Source organism: Macrobrachium rosenbergii, chromosome 56, assembly GCF_040412425.1.
Source record: "Macrobrachium rosenbergii isolate ZJJX-2024 chromosome 56, ASM4041242v1, whole genome shotgun sequence".
Taxonomy (NCBI): Eukaryota; Metazoa; Arthropoda; class Malacostraca; order Decapoda; family Palaemonidae; genus Macrobrachium; species Macrobrachium rosenbergii.
Genome location: NC_089796.1, coordinates 9,609,239 through 9,619,301, shown reverse-complemented (window position 1 = coordinate 9,619,301; position 10,063 = coordinate 9,609,239). Strand labels below are relative to the sequence as shown.

The window sequence follows — 10,063 nt, the reverse complement described above, 5'->3', positions numbered from 1 at the left end:
CCTTAGTTTCCACCCTTTACTTTATCAAAGATATATGGACGACACCTTTGGTTTGTTTAAACGCGATTTTAATGCTGATTCCTGTTTAGAATTCAATAAAGTCCAGTATCTCAATATTAAGTTTACATTAGGAAAGAAAATCGTAACTCTACCATATCTAGATTTAAGTACCACTAGGGGAGATAATGAGTTTCAAACCATCATTCGTAGGGAAAATACTTTTACAGGGTTGGGCACCAATTTTTAAAGCTCGTGTAATTTCAATTTTAAGTTGAATTCTCTCTCTACCCTCCTCCACAGGGCGCATTCTCTGACTTCCAGCTGGTCAGCCTTTCATAAAGAAGTATCGTTCTTGGCTAATTTTTTCTGCAGCAATTGTTTTCCATCCCATTATTTCCATAGAGTACTTAAGCTCCTAACCTCAAAAAGGAAGAAACCTATTCCCATACATACCGATCCCAAAATAAGTATTTATGCTAAGTTCCCTTTCCTACATGGCAAAACTTTTTAAAAAGAAATGTATGAATTTCAATCATCATGAATTGCCAGCTGTAAATAGGAAGTTGATCCCACGAAATCCTCTAAAAATATACGGTCTTTTTTCAGAGTGAAGGACAGACTGAGCCCTTCCTTGACAGCCAACATTATTTATAAAAAAATATACCTGTCCCAGATGTAGTCTGGGAACTTACGTTGGATGTACGAGGAGGCTTCCCAAGTTCCGTATCTGCTCCCATCAAGGTGTCAGTTTCAGGACGGGTGCACATTATCAAATCCCGAACTATCCAATGTTCGGAACCTTTTTTGGACAGAAATGATTTAGAAATAATTGGATCTGCCCGTAAGGACGACGAGTTGATGGTGTTGGAGTCGCTTTTTATAAAAACCAGTGTACCAACACTAAACACCCAATCGTCGTCGACACAACTTTTATAGCATAATTTCCTGTTTATTTACTCACCACATTCGCTATAGGTATCTTTCGTCTGTTCATTTTCTCCTGTCTTTTATTCACTTTTTAGCTCTTACCTTCATGGTGCTCCTCTCAAGTTCTTGTTTTAATTTTGTATTTGTAAATGTTGAAAAAATTTTTAAAGGTTTTCCGTTGTATAGAAGTGACAGTTTCAAGTATTCGTAGTCCTGTAATTTTCCACCCTTGAGGATGAGGCATCATGTGATGTGAACCGTTTTGAGAAACACTTTACCTCTTATATGAAGTATATGAGATATACACAATATATAATATGCATATATAATACACACACACACACACACACATATATATATATATTATTCATCTCAACACACATATATATATATATACACATACATGTGTTTGTGTGTGTGTGTGTGTGTGTGTGCGTGAGCGTTACATAGATATCATGGTTTACATGTCAAGCATTATCAAACATTGTAAATACAGTATATCAATATTATATATATATATATATATATATATATATATATATATATATATGTATGTATGTATATATATACATATTTACGTATTTATACACACACACACACACACACACACACACACACACACACACATATATATATATATATATATATATATATATATATATATATATATATATATATATAAATTTTTTATTCCAGTTGTGGGAAAATGCAGTTGTTGGGGTCGACGTCTGGTGTGACATGGGCGAGAAAGAAGTCGGCGAAGGCGGATGGACCGTTGTCCTTCTTCGGAGACCTCTCGGTACCCAGGTGAACTTCACCCGAGGATGGCACGATTACGCAATCGGATTTGGCAGTCCAGACACTGAGTACTGGATAGGTGAGGCTTTTCTCAGTTCCCACAGACTCTTTGTTTTAAATAAAACATCAATAGGCAAGGTCTTTTTGGAAATATTTGTCTGTTTTTAATGATGAACAACTTTGAATTATCTCTTTCCTTTTGTCTTTGTTGGTTCCTATAAATTTCTCATTCTTAAGAGACAACTTGAAAGACTCTCATTTAAGGTTTGGAATTGTTTTCTTGCATCTGCTTGCTCCAATAATCAGGTCTTCAAAGATGCTTTGTGGATTAACTCCCACTCCTTTCCTTTCCTGCTTCATTTTATTGTTTTCACAGGAAAGGACGAAATATTTCATTATTAAAACTATGATGGAATGCTGTACAACTTCTTATAAAATATTAAACAATTAACAGTTGAACGAGTGGTCCTGCATTGGCTGTGGTCTCGCATTTATTTACCAAACGATAAGATCGTCTAAGTTGTTACAAAATTTGATGATCAGGTGATTCAGAAATAGCAAATGTCCTCCAACTGTTGCTTCTGTGACAAGTGCCACCTCGACCTGTGGTGTTTCAAAATACAGTTTTTTACCCAAAAACATAAATGCGGATATTCATTTATAACCAGAAATATATTAATGTATTTATTTCGAGGTGAACCGAGTTGCCATAACAATCAATCACCGAACAAAATCTCAATCCGTTTTAATCAATAACACACTCAGTTCAAGTCCAGTGATGCCCAGTACCAGAATATCATTATTCATACTATTATCATTTTACTCGTGCATTGTTGAACAAATTAAGAGAGATCATCGATTTCGAAGCAGGTTCAGTAAGATAGAAAAGCAGAGCCCAAATAGAGACACATTAAAGCATAATTAATAATAGGTAAAGAAATAAACTAACCAAAAGAAAGAAACGTATTTTGAAAGCTTAGATAATAACAGGTATAAAAATCAATCAAAACAAAAGGTTAAAAAATAAACAGATATAAGCATATCATAAGCAAGCCAAGCTTCCCCACTGGTGATCGAGCCCCTTGATCGACAGGTAACGATGTGCTCCACGCCCTCACGAACGGAGCAACCCAAGTGCTCCGGGTGGACATGACCGACTGGGACGGGGAGTCCCGGTACGCCCAGTACAGCTCCTTCCACGTCGCCGACAGAGATCACGATTACCGACTCCGACTAGGGACAGTCTCCGGGACAGCTGGGGATGCCCTCAAGAACCATGATAACATGCTCTTCTCCACTCCCGACAGAGACAATGATATTATCGGTGAGCTAATAGGCTTTGAGGTGGTTTAGTCTTGCGGAGAAAAGGGAGAATGGCAGTATATTGATGGAATGGCGAGCAGCGCAGTGTATGTGTAGATGGGAGGGGGAGGTCGACATGCAGCGCATGAGCTTTCTTTATTGGTAAAAGAAACAGCTGATGCCGTGAAACTTTGAATGCAGTGAATGTGCTTTACTGCTGGACTTCCCTTGTTCCAGAGGCCCTTCATTCCTCACACCACTGGACTGTGGAACAGCCTCTCTGAGGATGTTGTGTAACTGGAACTGGAGAAGTTCAAACAAAGGTGCAATGCATTACTAACGTAATACAATTCTCCTTGTTATTTTTAATGAATTACAGTAATCCTTCTACTATCCGGATTAATAGAGACAAGGGTCCGTCAGATAATGGCAAATTCCGAATACTGGCAAGTATCCAAGGGCAACTCCATACCCTTCCTCACCTAACCTTGTCACTACCACATAACTGTAAACACTCAGTACGCTAATAACAACAACCATCATGCTTTGAACTGAAAACATGATGCCAAAGGCAATTATCCACCTTTTTTCCCCCATATTTGTAACAAAATACACTGCATGAATACACTTGGAAAAAAATGGCTGAAATGCTGACGTTGTAATGGGTATGGTAATAAAGATACTGTACATTTAACATGCCAGTAATATGAATGGAGATAAATGTATAAAAGATGCGTGACGTATGCTGAATTTCTTGTGTCAGTATGTTTTGCTTGCGGAGATGTTGTTGCGAGGAGATCAGCGAGCAGGGTGAGATGACGGTGTGTGTGTAGGGTCCACGTGGGACCCTACATGGACATACAAAGGTAAACTAACAAAATCACAAAACAGCTGTTTCCCGATTCGTTTGTTTACCAGTGTAAACATATCTCAGTCGCCCCCCCCCCCCAACTCTCTCTCTCTCTCAGTACTGTATATATCCTTTAATGAAATACGAATTACTGTATCAGAAACATAAAAACATGAAACTAAAACTCCAGGAAGTTCACAACGCCATCGAATATTCGAGTGCGGGCAAACGTAGGTACAGTTCCACCAGGTCCGGTCTCCCGAGGCAGAAGGGTTTCTGGCAAAATTTGTGCTGGTGGCCCTGACGCGAAAGGTAAAGGGAAAGGAGCTTTGAGACGGGAGGTGAAGGCGTGTGTCCACTTAAAGCCGTTGCCTGCCAACTTAACAAATATAGAATGACCGATTCCATATCAACTGAATACAAATGGATTACGCCTAGTCTAAGCAGGGCATTAAATTCTGCCGTACCCTACTTCGAGCATGCCGTTTATTAAATTGCCAAATATCGTAAACAAATTTTAAAAATTTTGTGATTAATCTCGTTTATGACAATCAGCAACTGTATTCAACTTTATTTGCTCTCTCTCTCTCTGCATATATATATATATATATATATATATATATATATATATATATATATATATATATTACATCATTGCCTTGCTTTATCATTACCATTACTGTTGCCATCGTTTGCTGTCATTCAGATATTAGTGTTCGGAATTAATGCCAACATTTTAGAGAACGTCGGCTGACAATATTTTGTTCTCAGGGTGGTTCAACTACGGAGCCGAGGGTTGGTATTTTGGGGCCTCAGAGCTCTTCACTTCTGGGTACTTTAATCTTAATTATTTGTTTTCCACTGCCACAGGTATGACTAGAGTCGAATTAGCCCAAAAGAGGCCTTCTTGATGCCACATTTTATTTGGAACTGGACCGTCATCCATTCTTTTAAAAATGCCATCTAATGTAGTCTTTTTCTGCTTACGTTGTAAATGGAATCAGTCTTTGCACTGTTCAGGACCTTCACATTTTCCACTCAATGATATTTGTGTATCGTAGGGATCTTTTTTCAAGCTCTGACAAAGAAAGCTTTGCGAGTTCTTTTGGGCAGGTGCACAAAGATGGGCCATAGAGTGAGTAGGATTTACCTAAGAATGGAAGGGATGTTAAAATGTAGGCCAAAGGCCAAACACTGGCACCTATGAGGTCATTCAGCGATGAAACGGAAATTGACAGTAAAAACGTCATAAAGGTGTAACAGGAGGAAAACCTTGCAGTTGCACTATAAAACAATTTTTAGGAGAGGGTGAATAGTAAGATGGAAGAAAGAGAATATGAACGAAGGTACAGTAAAAGAAATGAAAGGGGTTGCAGCTAGGGGCCGAAGGGACACTGCAAAGAATCTTAGGTAATGCCTACAGTGCGCCGCTTAAGGTGAGAATTTATCTTGCCACTGAAGGTGGTGGCTCCAGCTTGGGATGGACTGGAATGCCCATGGGAGTTCTTAATCTTGCTGAAGTGCGTGTGTGTGTGTATGTGTGTGTGTGTTTGTATATCTGTATGTGCGTTTGATAGTGCCAAAAGACTCAGTGTGACGGTCAGTGATTTAGAAAAAGCAAGCAAGAGATGCAGCCGAGATGTAAAAGTTGGGCACACACTGTGAGCAGTAATGCTCGACATAGCTATTCAGTAATTCATATTTTCTCTGTTTCATTTTATTCTTATACACCATTTTTTCTTCATTCATACACCTCAAGCCATACTGATTTTATCGTTTTTTCACACCTTCAGTTTTTCCAAGGTCATACAAATTACATCTTAACTTCAGCCAGTAATACAACTTATTTTCCCAAGTCATAAAAATTTATTTCCCGATTTTAGTCTTGAGACCCCCTTCTTCTTTTTCCACCGCAGAACGTCGTCACTGCGCGGATGAATACCACAGTGGTTTCTGGTTTTACAAATGTTACACCGTGAGTCCAACGAACCCACTTCTGTACAAGCAGAAAAGCGTGAAGGGGATAACCTGCGATACGTTCCACTCTGACAGTACCACGCTGCAAAGCATCACCTTCAAAGTGAAGCCAGCTATTTGTAATGGCAGATGATTTCTTTCAGTAATAAATCATGGCAATTTTTATACCAACAGCCTTAAAAACAGTGTCATTCTGTACGTAACAAAACTTGTTTCAAAAGACTGTAAAGGGTGCCTGAGAGAACACTAACAAAATAAAGAACTTTGTAAACTGCGATTACATAGTAGTCTACTGGGGATTCTTGAGCAAGAACACTTGCTGCTTTGCCTACTTAATCATGAACACTCTGGTGTTATGCAAATACCTACTGGATCCATGACTGTTCTGTCTTTCCTCGGCTTACTCAAAGTAACAGGGTAAATGCCAGGCGGATGTGGGATTGCTCTATTTTATACCAAGTTTCTTTGATTTGGGGGGAATTTCCAAAGCAATAAACGGCTTTTACTGCCCCACCGTAACCACTCCTCTCTAAGACAGTTCAAAATGATGAAGGGGGAGAAGACACCATTACTGCCCTTGAAGAGGTCTATACTTCTGGCATTATCTTCATTTGAAACACAAATGCCCCAGATGGCAACTATATTTGGTATATGAAAGTCAAGGTCATGGTCAGGGTCACAATGTCACTAACCTTGAAGTCATCTGAAGAATGGTTTCATTAGTGTAATGTCCATGTCAAAGCTGAAGACGCTATCTCCTACAGTTGGAAAAATAAGGCGAAAGCTAAAGTTGAGTACTGAATGTAGAGAACAGAGCCATAATTTCACTTCAAAACAATTCCTCACACAACACATAAAAGAGAGAGTGCTCACTGACAGACAGATGGGGCGGAGAGACGAGCCCTCTTCCCGAACTTCTACGCATGATGGTCTACCTCCGCACCAAGTGAGACTGAAAAACCTTACGTGTGCAGGAGTTTTCCTGATGACGAGGTAGGTGTAACAGACACTGACAGACAGACAGAAGGAATAATGTAGGAAAAATATACAGTCCTTACTCTTTGATGGTAGGGAAATAATAAGTCATAACGAAAAGTGACGAAGCATTCCAAATATTTTTTGAACTTTGGAAAAAGAAATCATTCGGGAGCTGAGTAGATATAGTGCTGACCTGGTAAATCACTGGTCAGTGGTTCAAGACAAACCTCCTCTTTGGATATTTAAACCACTGACCTGTGATTTTCCAGGCCAACAACATATTTACTCTGCTCTTCAAAGACGAAGGTTGTCTTCATCATCTGTTTCTAGTCGAGGTTACCTGCTTCTAACGCATACTTCACCTTGCTGATCTCGAGGAGGGCCATTAAATTTGTACTCACTTCTAATATGGCGGGGACCAGTTAAACCACAGACATGGCTTCAGGAGGCCCGCTATGATTCCGAAGTATATGCAGTAGTACACTGGTTCCACTTATTTTGTTCCCTCTATGACCGAGTGGATGTTGCGCTGGCCTGGAAAATCACTGGTCAACAGTCCAAATGTCCAAAGACGAGTTCTGTCTTTACTCATTATTATTACTATACTATTATTATTATCATTATTATTGTCAAGTATTTTGATGAGACCTTTGATATACACTCCTACATTCATAGGTCTCTGTCGAAGGATCTGTTCTCGAATGAGAAGGGAAAACTGGGCCAAGTCTAATTCAAGAAGTGGACATCTGGGTGGGAGGTGATCAAAGTGAACTGATGAAAAGGTAGACATTACCTACTGCAAGATGTCTGCTCTTGTTATTTTACCTGATAATGGTAGCAAAATCATCATCATCTCTCTCTCTCTCTCTCTCTCTCGGGGCGCATTAAGTGGTATTATCAGCTTCCACCAAATATGCTGAATCTCTCTCTCTCTCTCTCTCTCTCTCTCTCTCTCTCTCTCTCTCTCTCTCTCTCTCTCTCTCTCTCTCAGACTCCAGCAACCTTTCTAGCTTTGGGAAGAGACTGATTAACACTTGGAATAACAGAACAAGACTGGTCTAAACATAGCCAACTTTTTCTGGAACTGGAGATTTTGTTCGGGGCAGAATTCCAGAATCTAGGTGTGTATCTCAGTAGTCAGGTTACAATAATAATAATAATAATAGTAATAATAATAATAATAACAGTATTTAATAATAATAATGTCTGGTGGTGTAGAGAGGTCGAAGCGTCTAATCTATTTCAAGGTAATATCGGTTCTCCCCATTATTTATTTGCATGTTTCTCTTTGTAAGGGAGGATGCTTCGTTATTCACAGTAATTGACGGAAAAGGGAAATCACATAACGTATAATGCCGTTCCCAGTCCAATTCTCTGTTAAATTTTGAGATTTTGGCTTTTACGTAGTATTCGGTGGATGTAATATTCAACACGGTGATGCCAAATTTCCCTCACTATGGGAAAAGAGAAAAAGGTAGAAGTGAGAGAAGACTGTGGGAATTATCATTACATCATTTCGCACTTGGGAGAGACCAGAAGTGTGCAACTCGAAACCTCAACTTTTGCCAACCTCTAATTTTGAACAAAAACATAGCTTTTCTGTTTAATATAAAAAATTTCGAATAATAACAATGAAAAATGTCCATTAACCATGAGCCTGCATTATAGCACAATACGTTCACAGGCTTAAAGTTAAAAGCTCCCGTTTCCAAGTAGGAGTGATCATTCAAAAGTGAAATAATAATTTTTGACATCAGTCGACCAAGATACGCATGCGCATCATGGACAAAATTCACTGCCAAGTGAATTCCCCTTTCAAATTACACTTCAGTGAAATTTATTTACCTTCTTGAATTTGGATGTTTTCTGACTCATGTGCGTGCCTTTAGCAATCATCTATAACTTAAACTTCCCTGAATATTTTTTGTAATTCAAAACGTCCTTCAGCGCAAAACTGGAGCTCTGTCGATGACTATAAAATCATTTCTGTTATTTGGACCTGAAGAGCCTGCTTGCATACGCGAAATAAATATTTTTTTATAGGAGAGAGAGAGAGAGAGAGAGAGAGAGAGAGAGAGAGAGAGAGAGAGAGAGAGAGAGAGAGAGAGAGAGAGAGTTAAACGATATTTCATACAGCACACTAGACATTTTTCCTGGTAGAAAACAAGTACCAAGAATGACATTTGACCTAACTTCTGGATGACCCAAGGACATAGCAATGACTTAAGCCTCCTTGCGCTCTTGTGTTTGGACTCCATAATCGAAGACGTGAATTATAAGCATTTATTTATTTATTTGTCTACTTAGCTTGTTGTTGCAAGTGTTCCTTCGAATAAGTTTCATATTATGTTTTCACTTTACACACACGCCTACACACGTGTGTGTGTACAATAAACAAGCATGAAATTTATATTCACAAGAAAAATTTACATTAATAAAGATTATAAAAATAATAAATGCAAATATGAGCAGGTAGTTTCTGCTTCATTATTTGCTTTGCTTAGAAAGAAAACTTATAAGACGAAAAGAAAATAAGAAAAATGAGACCTAAGGATGAATGTATATGAGAGCACGAAAATCATATCTCAACTCTTTAGCTGAGAGCTTTCATAAAAAAGTTCAAAGACAAATGATCAAAATAAAAAATACTATGAACTAGACTCTCTCTCTCTCTCTCTCTCTCTTCTTCTTCTTCTTCATCTTCTTCTTCTTCTTCTTCTATGTCGGTGCAAAACTTCCCCATCTCTTTTACTTTTGGTAACTGTTTCATATTTCAGGACGACAGAAGATTGTCCGTGTGTTTGTGTGTGTGTGAGAGAGGGAGAGATAGGAGGAGGGAGAGAGATAGAGAAGGGGGATGGGGGAACTAATTTCGAAGACTTTTCTTAAGAGAGAGAGTGAGAGAGAGAGAGAGAGGAGGAGAAGGAGGAGGAGGAGGATGACGCACTGCTTGATATATACTGTATTCATTTACATAGTACTAAGGCCAATACAGTTTGGGGAAACCCAAGGACGGCAAATCAGGACCTGCGAGAAAAGGCATCTAGGCTTCTCTCTCTCTCTCTCTCTCTCTCTCTCTCTCTCTCTCTCTCTCTCTCTCTCTCTCTCTCTCTCCCCACTGGTGTTCTTCAGAAAGATTTTCTGGCATCCTTGATACATAAATTCTCTCACTTTCTAATGGTGTTTCTTCAGAACTGAAAATGTATACAGTCTACAAAATAATGGCTGCTT

The 10,063-nt window shown here is 38.9% G+C and overlaps 2 protein-coding genes across 2 annotated transcripts in view; one reads left to right on the top strand and one right to left on the bottom strand.

Moving 5' to 3' along the window:
* Positions 1 to 6,037, top strand: part of LOC136836335 (fibrinogen-like protein 1) — a 13,170-nt gene extending 7,133 nt beyond the window's left edge. The window contains exons 5-7 of the mRNA XM_067100510.1: positions 1,624 to 1,804; positions 2,819 to 3,049; positions 5,794 to 6,037. Coding sequence (XP_066956611.1) covers positions 1,624 to 1,804; positions 2,819 to 3,049; positions 5,794 to 5,987 — 606 coding nt within the window. The 3' untranslated portion in view covers positions 5,988 to 6,037. The remainder of the gene's footprint in view (positions 1 to 1,623; positions 1,805 to 2,818; positions 3,050 to 5,793) is intronic.
* LOC136836368 (uncharacterized) overlaps positions 1 to 10,063 on the bottom strand; it is a 269,452-nt gene that overhangs the window by 130,513 nt on the left and 128,876 nt on the right. The gene's annotated exons all lie outside the window — the stretch shown is intronic.